At 36.8% G+C, this 22,761-nt stretch overlaps 1 protein-coding gene across 2 annotated transcripts in view; it reads right to left on the bottom strand.

Annotated features, from left to right (window-relative positions):
- The window catches only part of ARHGAP15 (Rho GTPase activating protein 15), a 607,941-nt gene that overhangs the window by 256,351 nt on the left and 328,829 nt on the right, over positions 1-22,761 (bottom strand). For both annotated transcript variants that reach the window (XM_001915565.6, XM_023622852.2), the window contains exon 11: positions 2,194-2,316. In XM_001915565.6, the coding sequence (XP_001915600.1) occupies positions 2,194-2,316 (123 nt within the window). The remainder of the gene's footprint in view (positions 1-2,193; positions 2,317-22,761) is intronic.

Raw genomic sequence — 22,761 nt, 5'->3', positions numbered from 1 at the left:
CCAATCAAAAATACTGATATCATTGCTTTTTCTAAATCTTTGCCTGAGATATGCTAAGAAAATGGACTACTAAATTTGACTGGGCCTGTATTTTTAAAAATGGTTTAATGTCTTTTCCTCAGTTAAAAAAATTCTTAGTAAAAGCCTTAAAAAAAAAAGTTCACAGTTAAAACTGAAACAAGCCCAAGAAGTGACTATATTTGCATAACTTGATCTGTATTTGGAAGAAAATTCCACTGAAGACAACAATGGAAGCTTATCAAATCAGAATTTCACATAGATTTTCCATAGCCCTACTAATGAATACTGACTCATTGGTCAGCTATGGTGAAAATTTAATGGAGCTCTAAGATAGGAAATGCACACATCAGAGTGTGTTCAGTGGTTCCATTACATCAGTATGAAAACTGCATTAGGCATCCAGTTCCTCTGCTGCTTTCTGAGACCAATTCTAGAGCACCGTCGTTATTAATTCTTTAGCATTTTGATGGGGACCAGACCCTGCCACTGAATTAAAATCCCTTTCATTTTATCACAGTCATGAAAAATATGGACTTTACGTCAAATTGGGATTGTTTGGGCTACTAATCTAGCTTTATATTTTTTCAAGATGTCAGGTAACTTGTAACTGAATCCTTTTTAAGAAAATGATAATCTATAGGATGAATTCTAAAAGTACTAGTATTATATGAAGTTGAATCTGTAGAGGATCAAATACTGTCTGTGACACTGAAAAGGACATCTTCAGAGAGTAAAAGTCTGAGGCAAGCCTGATTTAAAGCAGGTGTTGGTTCTACCCCCAAATGCTTTTTCTACTCTATTAGTGACATATGGATTCATGCTTCATAAAATTTCTCTTTCCGCCATTGATTCGGAGTGCCAGATGATTTTTGTGATATGTTCACTTGTTTTGAAATGCACTGAAATAGATAGGTCAAACAGTTATGATATGCTATTTAAATAATTCTCATACTAAGTATTGCTGAAAACTGTAGATCTGCTTTGCCCTGTTCCTGAGAAATAATTGTATATTAAATCACCTTTTCCCTTGTACAAGGATCAGTCTTTCAACTTTCCCTCAGAGTTTATTTTTGCCCATTTTTAAGTTCTTTCTCACACTTAATTTTCAAAATATATCCATCAGTTAGAAAATTTGAAAAACAGGGATAATAATGACCTCGATACATATGTTTTCATTTTAGGAAAATAATACATTTTGCCTGTGTGATCTATAAGGTGATTACCAGTTATGGAAATCTGCTATATCACTGGCTCTTTCCATCTACCCATCCTTTCATCTGTTTGGCACACCAACAGTAGTAACAACAGTAATGAACAATAATAGCATTAATAGCAGAGGACATTTATTGAATACTTACGTATCAGAAACTCTGCTAAATGCGTTACATGGATTGTCTTACTTATTCCTCTCAATGGCCCTCTCAATGGTGGGTGTGAGGACCCCCACTAAACAGATGAGAACTCTGAGGCTCAGAGAGATCATAATTTGTTCCACGTGGATACGAGTGGGTGGTAGAACCAAAGTCTGAATTCTAATCAGTCTAATACCACAGTCTCTGTTTTTCTATTCTATTGGATAGGTTGGAGTAGGATGTTTCATTCCTTACTTTAGATATATTTGCAAAAGTACTTGCTTATTTCAGTTTAGACTGCACTCTCAGTCCTCCAGTTCACAAACCCATATGGTTTCATGACATTAGTTTGTCTCAGATTTTACTTATAGTTCTTTCTTCCTAGCACTTATTTCAGACTACAGTAAGGTGATCAGATAACTTGTTTTCTAAATCAGGACACCTCTGAGAGTGAAAAAGGCTGCTGTTATGAAGTCTGCTGGCTCAGTAGGTGTAAACTTGGATTGTCCAGGCACATGTGGACACGCGGGCATTCCGACAGGCGGCTAGACTATCTAATCCGCTCTCTGCTGCTAGCGCAGAGCCAGGTCCTCTGAGGGCAAAACGAGGTATCTTTTCCAAGCATCCTTTGATGCAACCTTTATTTTCTCAGGATTGGTTTTCTGGACAACTGTTTTTTATCTCTGTTATAGAGCAGAACATTTAGTAAGCAACCTAAAAAGAATCAAATATCCTGATATTCCTTTAGAGCTGAATAGCTATAGACACAGAGGTACATTCATTTATCACTGTTACAGTAAAAGTATAAAATGTCTTATACCTTTAATAAGTCCTTTTTCTTGCAGAGTTTTCAGGGAAGGTCTTCGGGTAATAAACTTCTTTAATCTGCTTTTAACTCGGTTTTTGTCGCTTGTATCGGAAGCACTGTGATGCAGTCTGAACACTGGAGATTAAAAAAGAAAGTCAGAGGCTTTCAGTAAATTTCTCCTTTATGATTATTACTTTATGCAAATGCAAATAGAAAACAGTAGTTATGGAACAACTACCTGAATTAATAGCTCAGGCCCTTCTGTTTATATAGAGCATATGTGTAAAATTTGCCCATATGAAAATATTAGCTCTGCTGCAACATGAATGTGCAATGAGAATGTGGTTAACTCCATATATTCACAATTTATTTTCATTTTCATTCCTTCCTATTTACCATGAGAACCTTTATCTGGATCATTCCACCTATTTGTATCTATACACAAAGTTACAGCCAGAATAAAGAAAAATTCATCTAAATTAGGGGAAAAACGTTTTAGAATTGTTAACTTTAATTTATGACGATTATATACTACCTCTAGGTAATCCAAGCCTTTTCCCAGGTTCTATTTATCCACATAATTTTGTCAATCATCTTTTTATGTTAACCCAAAGTGATATCTTTTTTTTGAAGCAGATATTTCTTATTCTCCTTATTGATGTAAAATTACCACCAATTCTAGCTGAAATTCTGAAACACAAATTTGCCTCAAACTTTTTCCCTGTCTTCATAAGTTCCCTGTCCTCAGCTTCCTATCCTCACCTTTATCTGCAAAGTTAGGGTGTGTCAAATTCATTCCTGAACAAATATTTGCTGACTGTCTACTGATCATCAGTTTCCATGCTAAAGTCAATAGTTAAATGATGACATAACACTCAAGGTCCAGACCTTCATTAAGTATAGCGTCTAAGTACATTTAAGATAACTTATTATTAATCACTGATAGCAAATTATATTCTCTGTAAGATAAGACATAGATCTTAACTGGGCCATCCACTGTCTTAACCCATTTATTTACATAAAGTGAGGATTTGAGATACTTTATTAGGCACGTAGAGGCTCTTTTCCTCTCGTACCATATCCTAGAATAAGCCAATCATTCATTTGGGTTAATAATAATTTATCTATAATGTATTAGACCTTACTATGTGCTTGATACACTCCTAAGCATCTAAAATGATTTAACTTAATTCTACTGCGATGTCAGCTCCACATGAGCAGGGATTTTTGCCTACATTTGTAAATGTTGTTCACTAATGTGTCCCTAATACTTCAAATATTGTTTAGCTTATAGTAAATATTCAGTCAACATTTGTTGAATGAATTCTCACAATGACCTTTGGAAGTATACAAAATAACTTTATCCATTTTAGAGATGAAGAACCTGAGGCAAAGAGGTTAAGTCTGTTGTCCAAGGCCAATTCTGGATATGGGACTGGATATGGATATAGGATTTTTATCTGGTGTTTTAATTTACTGGAATATTGGTGAAAGAATTGAAGGAGAAGGGAAATAAAAATATCGAGAACTCAGTTACTCACTTAAAGCAGAATGGTTTCAATCAACTAAGTTTTTTTAAGTAGTCATTGGGTGCAAAACATTTACTAAGTTATAGTTGTAGGGGAGCTAGACTTGAGTCATTCTGTCTCCTCCTGAGGAACTCGGAAGAAAAAAGAGAAAGAGAGACTTAGGAGGGAGCTGCAGCTGGAAGAAAATAAATTGCCTGAATGGGAAGATTTGAAGTCAAATGTTCCTAGTGGGGTCTCCAAGGAACCCAGAAAAGTGCCTAAGGGAGAATGTCTGCTTTGAAAAGTCTGCCTGGCCCAGAGTGTGAGAAGCCTTCTTATAAACAGTCAAATAAGGACACTTTTGCATCCTCCTTCCCCTAGCTTTGACCAGAAAGTAGCTGCAAACTTGTGTTAGCAAGATCGGGCTTTGGGAGGAAGTGTAAGGCTGAGGACAGAAAGACACAAACGTGCCGCCCTCTCCCTAGCCAGGTGAAGAACAGAGTTTTAACTTTAAAGTCAGTTCAAAGTTTTGATTATCACATGGGATTAGGCACTATTAACGATTGGGCTGAGGCGATACTTGCCACTTAAAAGGACCATAATATTTTATATTACCTTAAAGCAGGGTTCTCAACCTTGGCACTATTGACCTTCTAGGCCGGACAATTCATTTTGTAGGGGGTTGTCCTGGGCAGGATAAGCAGAATGTTGAGAAGCCTCCCTGGCCTCTACCCACAATACGCCAATAGCATCCCCTCCTCAGTTGTGAGAGTCAAAAATGTCCCCAAACATTGTCAAATGTCTCTTGAGGGGAGAGGAGGGAAAAATTGTTCCCTATTGAGAATCACTGCTTTGAATTGATGGGAAAAGTTATAGGATTTGCTTAAGTTCTCATTTATTGGTGGTGGAAGGTCTGCTCACACACTGAGAAAATGTAAAGAAACTGTGAAAAGCAAAAAAACAAGTATTATTTTAACAATATATCTCTCTATAAATAGCATATACTTATAAAACATACATATCTAATGTATCATCTGTCTATCTACCATCTACCTATTTATGAAATGAATTGGTGATAAAAGTACAATCACTCTCATGTGAGGAGCCTCAATGGGTCCATCACTTGAAAAGGTTAGGAACCACTGCTGTAAACCACAGCTTCCCAACTATTGTGTCCAGCAGAATGGTCATATGGGTGAGAGTTAATGATGTCCTCAGCACTCAGGGTAATTGAGGAGGACCCAGGCAGACTGAGCCCCAGGGACAGTTGCCGTTGGCTAGCAGCAGTCTTATTCACTTACTCCAGTGGGCTAAACATACAAATACTATCATTTTTTACGTGTACTTGAACTCAAACTTTGAGAAGCACTGCTTTAGACCTGTGCTGTTCAATATGGTAGTCACTAGTCACTTGGGGCTACTGAGCACTTGAAATGCAGCTTGTGTCATAAGTTCAAATAGCAATAGTTTGTATTTTTTTGGTTAAATAAAATATATTATTAAAACTAATATGTTATTAAAACTTATTTCTTGTTCCTTTTTAAATACAGCTACTGGAAGACATTAGATTACACATTTGGCTCACATTATATTTCTGGACAGTGCTGTCAGATGATAAAAAAACCCACACAAATTGACCATCTACTACATACATTACATACATAGCCATGCTAGATTTAACTGGCATGGATAAAAATGCATATGGCCTATGTAATTCTAATATAGCATGGAAAGGAATATGAGATCCATGGTAAGGAGGATGAAGTACAAGAGACTGAGGGATCTTAGAGGAGAAATTGACCTCAGGTCATTTTGGAGAAATAGCAAGTGCCATTAGAACCACCGCAAGCAACGACTGCTTTTACAGGACCAGAAATATCAGGCATTCACCTATTCAGACTGTATGATTGGAAGAGTCATTCCGAGAATCTTAATATACTGTGCTTACATGATCTCTCATCAACTTTCATCATTGCAGTGACCACCAGTCGTACATGATTTGCTTCCACTGTAGCTGTATCGACGCCTATGAATCTGGGTTCTAGTATTGGAGGCTGAAGGAACACTTAACACCCTTCAGAAAAAATCTGCTTCAGGATAATTTTGGTCTCAAGTCTGCCTTTGAAATGATATGGAATAATCAAATTAAATTTTCACAGGTTACCAAAGGTAATATTTTCTATTTCTAGTCTCATTTCAAAATCTTGTCATTTTCCATGACAGAATGCCAAGAAATACAAGGCCAAAGGAGGTTTTTTATTCTGTCCTTTTGGAACAAGTAAAAATGATGTGATTAGAAAATACTTTGCAAATTAAAACATGTACACACAGTACAAATGTGAGATTGTGAAAATAATTATACAGTGAATTATATCTTTTTGGAACCCCTTAGGTACTCTGGTGATAGTATTCTTAATTAGAGAGAGATATATGTATATTATTTTGTTTTCAATACCACCATCTGGCTCCACATGTGAGAAATGAGTGTAAGGTGTATTGATGTTTCAAAGAAAACTGAAATTTATTTTTAAAATATTTATCTTGTTTCTTTTCATACACATCGAGAAATTAGCAGAGGCTTGGATATTATTACACAGCTTTTAACATAGCCAAAGTCTCCAAAGTTGCCTCTAATGACGACTTTCCTGGAGACAGACTAGAACATCAACTTCCATTTCCTGATGCCATAAATAATCATACTTAGATGACAAGTCAAATTACAAGGACTTTGCCATCGTTCATTCCACTCATTTTGTTCTAAGAAGAGTTATGCAGAAGTTAAAGTCAATAGATGACTATAATATATGGTATACTTTTTATTAACCAAATAACTTGAGAGTGCTATAAATACAAACTAAAAATGTAAAAAGCACATGGTTATAAACCAAAGTCCATCACCAGGTCCCTGTAAACGGCAGTAAAAGTCTTCGAATATTGTGGTTTACAAATCTGATTTTAACAGCCAAACTTATAAAACAGTTTATGCTTTTCTGTTGTCAAGGGAGAAAAACTTGCCAAATTGTTCATTTTAAGTAAATACAACATAACCAATTAAGGAAAGCAAAATTTAAACACATGCCTATGATAATCAGGACATAGTTTGCTTCTGATTTCACTACTGATTTTAACAGAACAGTGTTCCTTCCATTTTCCCACAGCACCCAAGTGACCCCACACATACTTTTAGAAACTTGTAATCACACAGTGCAAATAAAAGGACACTTTACTGGAAAATACACAGTGTGGTACAATAATCCATCATTTATGAAAAATAGAATTCAGCCTTTTCTTTTTCCTCAGAGATTCAACTACTTTTTGAGGGTGAAACCTACTGCAATTTAAAGATTTATGTTAAGCCAATGAGCAGTTTTTTTCCATTCCCATTTAAACTTTTTATTCAAAAATGAAAAGAGACTAAAGAGATATAGGTTTAAATTCCAAATCATTTAATATGATTTACAGAGGAATCACTCTTAATTCCACATATTTTCACCTCCATAAAAAGTTAACCTGAATTGGGTTAGATTCTAGAATTTACTTTTTTTTTTTTATGCTTTCTTCTCTTTTTTCCGTTGATGGATGCTCTTTTCTTTCAAGCCCAAGCAAATCGAATATTTTTCAAAGCCTGAGAATTTCAAATAACAATATGCAATTTAAGTCTCAACACACACAGGCCAAAGGCATTAGCTTTAAGCACCATTCTTAATCAGTTGAGAGATTTAATTGGTATTAAAGCTGCTCACACCAGAGAATAGTTAGGATTGTGGGCTTTTAAAGATGATCTTCAATAAATATCATTACATATGAGAATAGGCATTAGCCCAATGCAAATTTTATACCTGACACAGCCATTATAGTGTTAAAATCACCTCTAGAGGTAGGAACGCTTATTGGAATGAGTCCATTTGTATACTTATTTTCCAACTTTAGTAATGAGAAGGGGAAGCAACACAATTTGGATGATGAACATCCATGACCATTCTATTAAGGGATGGGAACCACACAAGAAAACCCTCAAATCTTCCAGAATCTAATGGTTTGGATAATGTGATCCAGAATTGTGCATCTGCCAGAATTTTTCTTGCTGGAGACTTTATTTTGAAATATCCCCTTCTTCTGCCAAACTTCTGTTCTCGCGGTATTCCCATGTTACAATTACATATTGTTATTATTATTATTTTTTTTTAAATTTGGAAACGCTGGGAGAGCTAACGTTTCAGAAACGTTGCTGAAGGAAAGTAGAGTCATTAACCTTCAGAAATGCTATTACAAACAACTTTCTGGGCTACTTGTTGTCACTTTTTTAGTGAAGTTTTACACGGGGATCAACATCAGGTGTAGGTAGATAAGTTTGTCAGCAGCGAAAAGCTCCCAACACTGCAGGTCTAGGAGGATGTTCAGGGCAAAGCTGGCGGCAGTTGCTTAGTGCAATCATTTTATCACACTGTAGCGTCCAGAGAGGGAGATCCAGAAAGAAATGACAAAATAAGGTTATATCAGGCTCTTAATCCCCAGAGATTCCAAAACACTCTTCAAACTATCACACAGATTACATAACAAAGTAGTGAATTGTCTCCACTCGTGTTTTCCAATATGACCTTCTTGTACTTGGAATTACCCCGCTGTATCGCTTTCTAAATTACTGAAATAAGAGCACCTTACCAAAATTGATTGAAAAGGGAAACAAAGTTTATTAAATCTTTTTCAGCATCTTGCCTGATTCCTTCCCAGGGCGTACACGTTGAGCTAATTCATGAGGCCATAATATATACTGCTTTGCCCTCTCCAGGATGCAGTTTTAGAGCCCAGAGAACTTTGCACATAACTCCCTGTGGCAGAGTGGGCAGAAAGGGTAAGTTTGGGCTTAATGTACTGTTAGTCATTTAATATCTCTTTTTTTCACATGCTCAATGTAAATAGAAGTCATAATTTCAACCCCCAACTTGAGGCCCGAGAAACTAAGTTATTGAAACTTTAAGTGACTTACTTGAAACACAAATCATGATTAAATCTCAAAATAATTGGAAGAGGGAATGCAGAGCATTTTAACAGCAGTTCTTTGTTTTAACTACTTAATTCCCACCTAGACATTGTAAAAATACAAAGTAAATGATCAGTTCGAAACAGAAAGGGATATAGATGTTATCTATCCAATGATTCATATTTATGCTATCTACCCATTAATGAGAATTGAGAATTCATACAATGAAAAATGTTTACTTTTAGACTAAATTATCTAGTTTAAATAGCCAACTCTAACCACACTTTTACATTTTCAGTGTCAATAAAGAACTGGCAGTTTATTATCATGTTCCTGTCATTCAGCCATATGGAAATTCCATGACTGCTTTTCCCAGTAACATATGTATCCATGTATTCTATCTCTAATGTATTCATCTGCCTATGATGTAAATTTTTCATTGTCTCTTCAGGTATAGGCTTAATATTTTTATTTTGCTGGTAATATATCTTAGGTGTGTCTATATTGATAATGTATTTCTACAGTGTCAGTCAGGATGTTTTGTTTAAACTCTTTTTATAGCATTTAGTATAGCTTTGAGTTACCTAATAAATTACTTTCATGATGGTTATGATGATGATGACAACTTCAATACTGTAGTGCAAATATTCAATAGTATCATCACAACATGTAATTTTCCTCCAACTGTAAGTCTACCTGGTTTCTTTTTTGTGATCCTGAGTTGAAAAGGATCGTTGCATCAAAGATTATGGAAATAAATACTCAGAACTACATATTTTCTGAGCTGCATATTCAGAAAAAAAAGGAAGGAAAGAGAAAATATACCTTCTAAATAGCAAAAACCTATGGTGTATGTAAAGACACACCATGACATTTTTTCCTGGAACAGAAGCAGATAGAGTATAAGATGTAAAGATTCAGCTCATCAAGACATCTTCTATTGACTAGATATTTTATCTTGGCTTCCTTTTTCTTCTTCTTCTCCCCAAGGCCCCAGTGCATGGTTGTGTATCCCAGTTGTAAGTCCTTCTAATTCTTCTACGTGAGCCACTGCCACAGTAGGCCAACTGACAGATAGGTGGCATGGTTCTGTGAACAGGAAATGAACCCAGGCCACTGCGAGCATGGAACTTTAACCACTAAACCATCAGGGCTGGTTCTATCTTGGCTTCTTATGACTTGATATAGTGTCATTAAAACTTTGTCACTTGAGAGTTGTTCAAAATGTTGAAATTTGCTAATAAAGTAAGTGGTTACTGAGATAAGTAGTAGCTGATTTTGAAAGCAAAATTACAGACAAAGGGCACTATGAAGTAGAAATATGTTTTCCGTGAGGAAGGATTATTTATTAAAGACAGGAATGGGTTCTCTCCTAGTGTTAGAAAACAGGCCACAGCCAAGTCAAATGAAAAGAGCCTTATACATGTATGTGAACATCAGTTCCCAAACAGAGAGCAAATAAAACACAAAACAATAGAGTTGCAGGCACGGCAATTCAACCACAGAGGGGACACTATGGCAAGATTCAAGGAAATTAACACTTACAGTTCTGTAAAAAAAAAATGTTCAAGCTGGAGATTGAAATAATATTCATATTTTAAAGTATTGGACAATTTCAATGCTGATTTCACATATTGACTCAGATTCTAGGCCATGCTTAGCAATATTTGAACTGGGTGGGTGGTATTTAAATCTTCTCTCCATGCAGACATAAATAGAGAGAGCTACTACTACATATTTTGGGGTTGTGTGTGTGTATTTGTTTGTAACTTTGTGACAATGTGTGTACAGATACTATATTCTTAGAAAATATAGAGGGAAGTAATGCATGACAACTTTGAAGCATTTTTGTTTAATCTCTAAACTCCTGGACTTACGTGGAATCAAGAATATACCACAATATATTCTGATTTTTCAAACATAAAATTTGATCCAGGACAGAAAAATATATTTTACAGGCATAAGTAGTTTGAGAAATGTCTTAAGCCAAATAATCAATATTTCAGAGGCAGTGGTGGAGTTAAGCGTTAATTTAGATTTCCTACAATCTAAATATGTATAGTATTGATTCATTTAAAGCAGTCTCAATTTTCACTTTGACCAGGCAGTCTGATCATCCTCACATCTCACGCATTATTAATAACGACTGATGTTGTCAGACTACTTGCCATGTGACAAGGAACTGTACTAAGAATGTTACATCTCATTTAATCCTTATAATCATTCAGTGTGGTAAATTCTTATTGCTGTCCATTCTACAGTTTAAGAATCCAAGGTTCAGAGAGGTTAAGCCCTGTATCAAATAAGTAACAGAGCCAGAAATCAAATGCGGGGCCATCTAATTTCGAGCCCGTGGGAACTCCTAACCGGCCCCACTGCCTGCCTCACCATCTGTGTGGCAATGCTGTCAAAGTTCTAAGGACACAGAGAGATGGCAATAGCCTCTCACCATAGTTAAGTACTTCCAGCCTAAGGTCTTAAATCATCTGATTTACGTGAACTGTTGTCTGAAATAACTCTAGGTGGTGTGTATCACCACAGACCTAAAGGGAAAATGAGCTGCCTTAGGTGAAATTAGTGAATCACAGGACAGCAACAGAGCTGATGGTTGAATACTCTCCGGATTGCCAGTCAGAACAGCTGAAGATGGCATCTGGGTTGCACAGAGCCATAACCCCCATGAGCACAAATCGAGCTCTTTGGCTACTGGGCAGAAGGCAAATATGAGAATTACTCACCATGCTCCAGGTGGCTATATGTAGCAAGACAGGAATGAGTATAGGAGTAGAAATGTGGAGTGGGGATTGGGGCTCCCTTTTAAGCAAAAAGGGTAGTAACCTAGTCAGATCTCTCCATTTCTTAGTACTTCTTCTTGACTCCTGTCATCGCACAATGTTTTTCAAAGACAGACAGATGAATGCTTAGCCCACAATAGTATAAGCACATACATTCGTGTCTATAAACTCCTTAGCTCTTCTCTCAGCCAAAAGAGGAAATCTCAGTCTTCTCTATGCCCAACCACAGAGACTGCCTGTTTTATTCCTGGTTGCTTCATAGGTGTAAGATTTCAGGATCAGGATTTAAGGGGAAGCCAGATAAGGACCACTAATATATGGCTTCCTTCCAACAGCTAATGCTGTTCCTTTCAAAAGTGTGCATTCCAGGGACAGCCCCGTGGCCAGGTGGTTAAGTTTGCACACTTTTGCAGCCCAGGGTTTTGCTGATTTGAATCCTGGGCATGGACCTAGCACCACTCTTCAAGCCGTGCTGAGGTGGCGTCCCATGTAGCAGAACTAGAAGGACCTACAACTAGAATATACAATTATGTACTGGGAGGCTTTGGGGAGAAGAAAAAACAAAAAAAGATTGGCAACAGATCAAGGCCAATAGAAAAAAGAAATGTGTGTTCCTCTCTCTCACCATTCCTTCTCTCTATTTAGAATATTACAGGTTTTGGATTTTGAATGTTGGCTCTGTCACTTAACAGTGGTTGGATCTTATTCAAGCAATGTAAGTTCTTTGTGCCTCGATTTTCTCATCTGTTAAATGGGGCTGAGAATATCCACGCCAAGGATTGTTGTGTCAATTAAATGCTCCAATATACACAAAATACCAGCGCAATATCTAGTAGATAATAAGCATTCAAAAAAGCTAACAATTTTCATGAATTTTGACGTTATGATAGATGTCCCATGTAACAATCAGTAAGTAAACAGAACAGGTGGTATGAAAACTCCCCTCCTCACCTTCCATCCCAGTACCTCTCATTTCTTCAACATTTACTGGGCATTTACTATGTACCTGGTATTACTAGATTATGCCTTTAGTTCCTGCATAAATTATATATCTATTAATCTATGTAAAATTAAATATATATTAATATACAGAGAAATTTTAATTGCTATTTGGCTCTCAGTTAAAAAAAATACTTGTATACAACCCCAAGAGTTTATCTGTGATTAATTTCTGCCAGGTAGAGTGTATTTCAAGACTTTGAACATGTGTTGAAATCATTGGGTTTTGAAGAACTATCCATTAAAGACTTTCTGAACTGTGACAATGGATATTGACAGTGCTTGTCAGACTAAACCACTATCGATTGGCTCACATCATGTGTATAGCAAAACCAATTTCTTTCAAGTGCTTCTTCCTAACTGAAATACATTATTGCAGCCTTCCTCTCTGTTTATTACAACACCCAAGCTCATCCCATGTAACGCATCCAGAGAAAAGGTTTCACAATGAACCAACGTAGCAGACTGCAACACAGAACGAAGTGACAGCACTTAGCAATCCAAGTGCTCTTGTACTGTAAGTTGCTATTCCTTTGGAAAACACTGAGCCCTTGCAGAGTCTTGTTTTCATTTGACAATCCCCTCGAATATGGAAAGATCATAGACTAACAGAGCTTTAGTTTTGTTTAATGGTCCTGTGACTCTCATGGTTTCTATCCTTGAATGAAACTATTTTAAGTATTGTGTGTATGTTTAAGTTGTGGGAAAGAAAGCGTTTATGTTGGGTCACTGCTCCCTGACCACAAATATACACAACCCTACACACACACACACACAGACACACACACACACACACACCAGGGATGTGACTTTTCCCAAACCTTAGAATGTTTTCTCCAGTGAGTGACTGAAGCCAACTTTGACCATATGCTACATATTGTAGGGTTTTATTATTAATTTGAATTTGCATTGTGCCTTTCTTCCCAAGAGGGCACATTTCTTACTGAAACAATACTCTTACATAACAAAGAGCAGTTCTCATAATACCCCCATGAGTGGGAAGAATTCCAGATTTATTTTTTTATTGAAAAATATTATTACTAAACAAAACCTAAAAACACAACTTCCCCAAGTACTAACTGATCATATCTCAAGCTTCCTGCCTATACTAGGAGCATTCCAGGGCCCAAAGAATCTTTAGTCCTAGTTTTTACCCTTTAAGAACCTGGGGAAAGCAGGGTATTCCTAAATTGTTAGGGTAATTCTCAGGGTATTCCTAAAATTGCGACCCATCTGAAAAAATCATCCTTATAGCTCACATGAGTCATTCTGATGATAAAGTAGGGAAGATTTTGGTTAACTCTATAAATGCTTTAATTAAATCTGATCTGGTGCTGCCAGCTTCTCTCCCATTCAAAGCATGCCTGGAAATTTAAAGAGAAAAATTTGCTTAGAAGGCTGGCAAAAGTTGCACCAGCAAAATGTGTCATTCTTCAAAGCCCTGTCTTAAGTGACAAAGTTCCAAGTTTACGTGAATGTTCTAGACTAGGATTTCTCCCAAGATAAGGATTCCTTTGATTCTTGCCTCCTGTTCCATGCTGTGGCCCAGGAGAATGGCTGTCGTCAGCACCCTGGGCTGTGACCTTCCTCTGGCTTTGCCCCTTGGCCACGGCCTTCTCACCCCACATTCCCTAGCTCTGAGACAGGCTTTCTGGCTTGGAGCCCATTCTCTTGGCACTCTGCAGGGGTCACTCTGTCCTGAAGAATGTTGGTTGTCAGAGTGGCAGCCTCCCATGCTTTTTTCAGGACATCGGAGATGAGGAAATGTCAGGGCAGAGTCAGTTACTCTCTCACAAAATAACTTTATTGAGACAGAACCCTCTATTAGAGGCATCATTTTGACATAAGCTTCAAACTATTTGCTCCGAAATGTGCGTGTGAACCACTGAGACCCTCCCCCACAGGAAGTGTATTGAAAATGCAAAGGGTGCGCCCAGCATATCTGAGGACACAGTATGCAGTCTATGGTTAAGTGATCAGGGATAGTGGAGCGGTTTGTCCTCACAAATGCTGACAGACAGCTGCAGTTTGCAGCTGGCAGTGAGCTTATGCTCGCTAAACAAAGATCTAGCTGGAGCCTCGTGAATTCTTGGCTCCATAGCAATAGTCATAATTAATAACATACATTTCTAAAGAAGGCAAAAAGAGCAGGAAAAGCCCCCGAAAGACCTATATCATTCTGACGCTTGATGTGGTCAGGATATAGGCTGTTTTATTTGTTGTCCATTTTGAATCTATCTGGGGTCCTTTACTGAGACGGTGGTTGCCATGTCTGTGAGGAATGAAACTGCTTTCTGCTTTCCAGCCACACCTTCAGATTAACTCTTCCGTCTATAAAAAATAGTGATGGGAGATTTACTTTCTGCCCCAAACCAATTATTATCCCAAATATCTTATTTCTTTTCCTAAATGAGTTAATTGTAATCAAATTGCCAAGCTTTTTCTCGTTTTTGACCATCAGATAACCCCATTCTTGGGCACAGTTCATGCTGGAATCACAGAAACATGAAATACTAAATCTGGAACCAACTTAAAGGAACATAGAGTAAACGCTCCTAACTTTTGAGATGAGGAAAAAGACACCCAAATTGTTTAAATCACTTGCCTAGGGCCACATGGTCAGAAGGAGGGTAAAGATTTGAACCAAATTTCTCAACCACCATTTCTAGGTTTTTCTCTGCACATCTTTATGTCTCTCTAATTTCAGGTTTAGTTTTATTAGAAAAAACATTCCTAAATCTAGAAGAATGTTCCAGAGAACCAATTCTGTTGCTCTAGGCTCCCACTACTGGTCCAATTCTTCTAGGGACGAGGAATTTTAGATTTGAATCTAAATGCAGTCTTTGCCATCAATTAATTCTGTTTTATTTTACATATTTAGAATTAGAGAGTTTTGAACAGAATATGGAAATATATTTAAATTTATATGCATAATCATGCATAATAATATGAAAAATACATGCCCCAAGGGGGGAAATTACAGTAGCCTTCCATTTGACATGTAGCAATACTAAGTGTTTTGCTATTATCCTTTTCTTTAACTTTTGGTAACCTGAAATCTGTAATAGATTATTATTATTTGGAATTTTGAACCTTCTCTTTCCCTGGGGGAGAGGATCCTGTTGCCAATTGCCAGGACACTCCTCCAGACACAGATGTCACTGAGGAGAGGGCTCTGCTGGATATCTTCCCCATGTGTTTCTGCCTAAGCTAGGAGGGAATAGAGAGGATTGAGCTACGGATGGGAAAACACATTTCGCCAAGTTCCAGCGCCTCTGAAATTCGAACTTTTGGACTATTGAACAGGCTGAGATCTTGGTTTTCTTCAAGTTGTTTACTCTTGACAAAATAGAACTTCTGGTCTTGGAAAAAAAATGTCTTTGGGTTTTAAAGTTCTCCGAAATCTTCTTGAGACATTAAGTACCTCTTACATAAAAGAACAGAGTGATGATTTAAGACTGGAGGAACTGGAAATCGTGGATTAAATGACCTTTAAAATACACATAGGTTTAAAATCGAAAGGAAAATGCACTTAGAAAAAAGCATTTGGGATTTATTTCTAAAATATGGTTGGAAACATTAAGCAAGCTCAAAATGAGGCGACGCGCACACATCCTTGTTTTGACTTAAAGTTCTACTTTGAATAACACAACAGATGTAGTCATCAGCATCTATTCCAACAGGGACACTGTGAATGGTGAGAAAGACACAGTAAGACTTGGATAATAGTAAGAATGGTCATCATTACCTTTAACCCTTCAACCTATTAATGCAGAACCAAGAGGAAAAGAGAGATATTCTACCGGGATCTGACTCCCTCCTGTTTTTGTCAAGCAGTTCAATTAGTGAATTTCCACCAGGAAATATTCCCTAAAATTCGCCACCAGAAAGCAGGCTTAGCTATTCTCATTCTATGGCACAAGAGAAAAAAAATGTTAAAAACACCTGTGGACTTTGGTCTGAAAACACTCCTGACAGTACGAACAGGTGCCAGTTTATGTAATGGCCAAAGAAAGCAGAGGGGGATAGAGCCCTGAATCATGAGCGGGGCTTTGCAAAGGAAAATTGAACTTAATTGCTCCATTGTGAGGGAATGGCCAACTGAGAATTATGTGCTCTGGGTCACATAACGGTTTGGCAAAAATATTTCTTTTGCCAGTTTTGTGGCCACATGAAATAAACTGCTGTCGGAATACACGCTGAAGTCAAGGATGAGGGTGGGGTGAGGCAGAGCTTCACGTTATAGTCTGGAATTTAGTGATGCTCCTTACACCCTCATCAAGGCGGACGTGTAGTCGGTGGTCAATAAAGAATGTTTAATAACTGCATAGTGTCTGAGGGAGATGCATGGTGGAAAGCACATAGGCTTTTGTGTTAAAAGATCAGATTTTGAGTCTCAGATGTATCATTTAGAAAGTGTGTGATTCAGCTTAGCTGAATCTCAATTTCCCCATCTGTATAATAGGGATGCAAAATCTCGGTTGCAACGTGGTAAAGATTAAATACTACAATGTAAAAGATGACAATGCTTTGTATGTATGCAAATAGATTACTGTCTTTATTCTCTTCCTCCCTTTCTTTCTCATCCTTATCATCTTCACCATCACTGTCATAGATTATAGCTTGCACTAAACTCCATAAAGTGAGTTAAATAGAGATGGTCCTTGGGCTTTTGGAACTAACAATTAAAAATCACAATACTAATGTGTGTAAACAAAAAGTAGATATGGATAATTTAAGAAATTTAGAGTAAGTACATAAAAATTATGAAGTTTATATTAATCCTAGCTATCAGTAAAGAGTTATGTCCACACGCCATAGGAAGAGCCCCAGGAATTGCTTGTTGAGACAGAGTACATTTTCTCATACTTTTAACACATTGTATACCAAATTCTCTAACTGCGTGAATGTTTATTAATTGCACCTTTGATGGCAATAAATGTACTGGCAGTATAAATTCCCCCTGGTGAATATATGGTGTGGGTTGCTACTATCACTTTTGCTAATAATAATAATTTAAAAATAACAAATACAAAAATATTTTATCTCTTAATTTAAGATTGAAATCTTTTGTCTATCCAAATAGAAATGGCAGGAGGCCTGCTTTGATAAATATGGCAACATTACCTTATATACTCATAATTCTTATCACAATTATGTCAGCTGTACATCCATGCCATGCAGCCAGGGGGTATATAAATATGTACTTTGAAAATCACAGTTACAACATCTTTTACGTATTAAATTTTTTTTAAAAGACTCAACACTTGATTAACTGCAGATGGAATGTCAGTTCTGGGGAGAATCTAAAGATCTGAGTTGCTGAACTGTGAGTGTGTGTGGGGTGAAGGAATAGGTTAGTAGGCAGAAGACTCTTTGCTTCTGTGAATTGTAGGGTCATATTCATTACTTTTATGAAAGATTAGCTCTGATCAGTAAAAGAAAACTCCTCAGAATGAGTGTCTCCCTGGTAAGCCTCCATACCCCTAGTTGGAGATGATTGTTTATACTTATTGTCAGTCACTAATTCTATTTAGAGTCATTGGTCTTCTTGCTCTCTCTTGAGCACATCCTGCCTCAGGGCCTTTGCACATGCTGCTTTCTCTGACCCAAGCATTTTTTTTTTTTTTAATTTTTAAATTTTTTTTAAAGATTGGCACCTGAGCTAACATCTGTTGCCAATCTTCTTCTTTTTTTTTTCCTCCCTTCTTCTTCTCCCCAAAGCCCCCCAGTACACAGGTGTATATTCTAGTTGTAGGTCCTTCCAGTTGTGCTATGTGGAATGCTGCCTCAGCACGGCCTGATGAGTGGTGCTAGGTCTGAGGCCAGGATATGAACTGGCCAAACCCTGGGCCACCAAAGCGGAGCATGGGAACCCAACCACTCGGCCATGGGCTGGCCCCCAAACATTATTTCTTTAGATATCCACATGGTTACTTTACTCAGTTCCTTCAGGGAGGGTTTTCCCCCAAATGTCATCTCTCATAGGTTCTCCTCTCTATTTAAAACTGCAAATCTTCCCCACTTAGGTACTCTCTTTTTTGGTTTATTTGTTTAAGTATTTAAACTTCTCACTAATATACATTTTAGTTCTTTTTTTAACATCTATTTTTTTCCTCCATTAGAATGTTAGCTCCATGAAAGCAGGATTTTTGCCTGTATTTTATTTAATTTATTCTTTAGAGTGATAAGTGCTTAGTATATATTTGTGGAATGAATAAAAGAATACTCTGAATTCCTTTTTTAGAAAAACAAAACTTTAATTCCTTTTTTAAAAACATTTTTAATGTTTATGGATAAAACTCTATGTTCTAAAAATGTAAACCTTCACTTAATGTTTTATGAAGAACAAAATGATTATTAGTTACCATTGAATGATAGTCTGAGTTTATATCCACAACAGGTGTGAGAAGAGAAATAGATCCTGGATCTCAAGTCTTTTTCTTCAAACCTTGAAAATCTAGAAATAGTTATGGTATCCTTTCCTAGGTACCTAGTCACAGATATGAGTGCAAAATCAGGTTATCTTTCTTATCTTATTTAAATAAGAAAAATATAATTCATATAAAAATATTAAATATCTTTTAAGGATACTTATACATCCAAAGTTACACTAAAATTATTCTAGGTGGTATTTGTTGGGAGGAAGGTAAATGAGAGATGAAGAAAAAAATTGTAAAGCTAGGAGACTTCCATGTCTAATGGTAATAAGAATGACAAGGATGCTGAGGAAGAGAAACTCAATCCTCTGTGTCAATCAAACAGAAAGAGAGAGAGACAGGGGCTGAAGTTCCTGGAGAGGCTGATTCTGGCCTAACATGTGGTTGATATCACAGAACCCTAGACCACCACTGTCCACATAAGTAATCATAAATATTCAATAGCCACATTGAAAAAGAGATAGCAGACATTAATTTTAATAATATATTTTATTTAACCCAATCTATCCAAAGTATTCTCACTTCTTCATGTAATCAATATAAAAATTATTAATGTGATATTTTATATTCATTTTTTTTGTACTAAATCTTTGAACCGATGTGTATGTTATACCTACAGCCAGCACATCTCACGTCACACTAGTCGCATTTCAAAAACTCAATTGTCACATGTGGCTAGTGGTGTGTGTATTGGAACATGCAGTTCTAAAGCAAGCCTCTGGGTGTCATGTCTGAACGTGGGCCTGTGTCAACACAGAGACATGCCCCTGGAGCCCACACATGGGGCATTGCTGCAGTTGGTATGGGGACCCGCCTCAGAAGTGGCCTAACCACAACCTCTGAAATGATTTGTATTTCCAGTTCTTTCTCCACCTGGCTTTATGTGAGTGTCTGAGTGGGACAATTTGTATGGGGGGCCAGAGTGGTTCATTTAAAAAGATTACAATTAGGAAAAAAGCAAGATGGTTTTAACTGCATCTCAAATGGGTAGACCAGGTCAAACAAGTTACACTCTATTCTTTTATCTGTAATAATTAGGCTTCTGAATTTTGGTATGCCTATTTTTAAGTGCTGCTCTGTTGCATGTGCTACCTGTGAAATTTCACAGGGTCTCATCATCCATCCATAGCTGTATTTATAGGCAAACCCTGAAACATAGCTGGGAGGAGTGAATGTGTTACTGTAGGTTCTCAGCGGTGCTGGGTGTCTTAAGCTTGTCTTCTGTCCTCCCTGTGCTCAGGACAGTTATAAAACTTCAAAGAGGCAGTGTTTATTTGGCCCTCTCACCCATTAAACATATTTATTCTTGAAAACTCATGGCAAAGTAAAATATTGAAATTCTCTCAAAGGATCAGTGTCAGATGATCTATTTTCATATAGGAAAGACTGGATAGGCACTGTCTGGTTTACAGTGCATTACCCAAGTCATGGTTTTGGTCTGGTGAGATGAGTGAGAGACACCCACACTCAGACATAGTGTATACTTGACTACAGAATAAATTGGTTTTGTTCAGTTTGAGGTTTGGGTTTACTCTCAGGTACCATATATTTAGCTAACTTGACTGTACAATGATTTGAATAGACTACTGATTTTACTTGTATGCCCTTTCCCTGTATGGGAATCAGTTCACACAGTCTCAGCCAAAAGGTATTCAAGCTCAGAAGTGTGTAAGTTTCCCAACTTTTATATCACACACACACACACACACACACACAAAGGAACCCGTAGCATTCTTTGGGCCAGGTGAACTATATTGTGCCATCATCCCTAGGATTTAATAATAAAACAAATAATCCATCATGACACTAAATACAAGCAAAGCAAATTCTGAGAAAGCTGTCTGATTAGTTGAATAATAATAACAACCAATATCCATGTGTAAAAGGTTTATGAAACCCTGTAACCAGTTCTCAAAACCAACGTCTTATCACCTTATGTTCACAAATGATTTTCAGCGGAAGCTTTCCTGTTCAGCTTTGTTGTTTCCACCAAATGATTTTGTTCTTATTGTAAATCATCATCAGAGATCATTTAAACGTGTTTGTCTTTTAAGTCCCTAAAGGAAAAAGTTGAATACAAACAGAATTCCACTTTAATTTTACGACTAAGAGCATGTCTTAAATATGATGACTATGATGGAAATGTTGCTACGGAAAAAAAACCAGAAACTGGAACCCATTTCCCTGGAAACTTTTAGTGTGTATACAAGTACTTAAAATATAAACTATATAGCAATTGACACTGTGAAGCAATCCACAACCAAACAAGACACTATGAGGCAGATTACAAACTTCCCTCCATCACGCTTCCCCGCTTTAAGGAAGCAAAGGTCTAATAAACATGAACTTGAACTACAATGAACATACTCAAATCATCCTTAAAAAATAGGTATTTACAACAACAAAGTAGTACTGTAATGGCAAAGATAGATGAACTAAGCTTAGATCTGTGTAATATAAAAAAGGAAACAATGATTATATAGTACAAATAATTTTACTGTAATATGACAGCCTAATGACTTAAGTGCCCAATATCGTCATTATGGTTCTGAACCCCATGTGCATTAGCAATAAAGACTCAATAAAACTACTGTATAATTCATATTTTTCCATGAAAATCTTGTTCTTCTTTTAAAATAGCTACATCTATAAGATCTGAAGCCTAAATGGAAAAAGTTAGTAACTTGAATTATGTATTATGTGTATGTGGTCATCTGAAGGTGATCTCAGGGAAGTTTCTGACTAATCCTTTTGATGAAGGGAAGCAATAGTTTTTGACACCTGAGTTTATTTTAAGGGTTTTTCAATCTATTAAGAAATGCTTATTTTGTTATGTTAACACATTGATTTATTAGGTATATAATTCCCTGAAGATTATATAATCCAAAGCCAACTACTGTTACTTATCTGATCAATGCATTTTAATTTTATGGGAAAGAACAAATAATGGAAAGTCTGACAAATATTTAAAGTGTTCATTTTGACTGAATATTTGCCATGCTATTAGTTTAACATTTTTTTCAGATAAGGTAAGTGAATGGTATAGAATAGTGATCAAACAAAAACTGAAAAAAATCACAGAATAATTAAAAATCATGACTAGGCATTATTTCAAGTTTTCAGATTCTCTTCCTTAGATCTCCAAGTCTTTATGCTTGCTAGACATCTTCTCTCTCTCATATTGTAATAGGAAGGACAGTAGTGCTTAAAAGTGCTGAGAGAGAGTAGGTATTTTCAGGCCAGTGAGCCATGTATCACAAAGCTATTTTTCTAAGAGCTGCTGAGACACATGAGAAATTAAAGATGTTATTATCTTTTATTTCTCCTTTTAATGTTTGTAAGGGAGCAGCTGTGCCCAATTCTTAGTGTAAAAAGAAAACTATATCAATTTTACTCATTTTTCTGTTTGGAACGAACATGTGATGAGAAGTACATTTTGCCATTACCGAGTAGGGAGATGTGACAATAATTGTAACGGGTGTTGTTTCCTCTACCTGCTAAACTGGTCCTCCTTGCTCAAAATATGGTGTTGTAGGGTGGCATCAACCATCTGGCATCACAGAATGAGAGTTTTACAAAGAAACTTCTTGGATGTCTAAAAATGATGTGAGGATAGACAGACCCCTCAAGGGTGTTTGCACAGATGCAAATCACTTACATTTGCAAATGTGTGCACAAAAGAGAGGATGGAATTACTGAGCGAATGGCTCCCCTCAATTACCTGCTTTGTGCCTGAATCTGCTTGATTTACGAGTTTAGGACTAGGAGTCAGGAACACAAAGAGCTAAACCAGAAGACAAAGCCCATCATGGAAAGTACTCTTTTCCGCTAATTCTCAAAAGACGATGCATGAATGT

This window comes from Equus caballus, chromosome 18 (genome assembly GCF_041296265.1).
Source record: "Equus caballus isolate H_3958 breed thoroughbred chromosome 18, TB-T2T, whole genome shotgun sequence".
Taxonomy (NCBI): Eukaryota; Metazoa; Chordata; class Mammalia; order Perissodactyla; family Equidae; genus Equus; species Equus caballus.
This window is presented reverse-complemented; position numbering and strand designations above follow the sequence as displayed.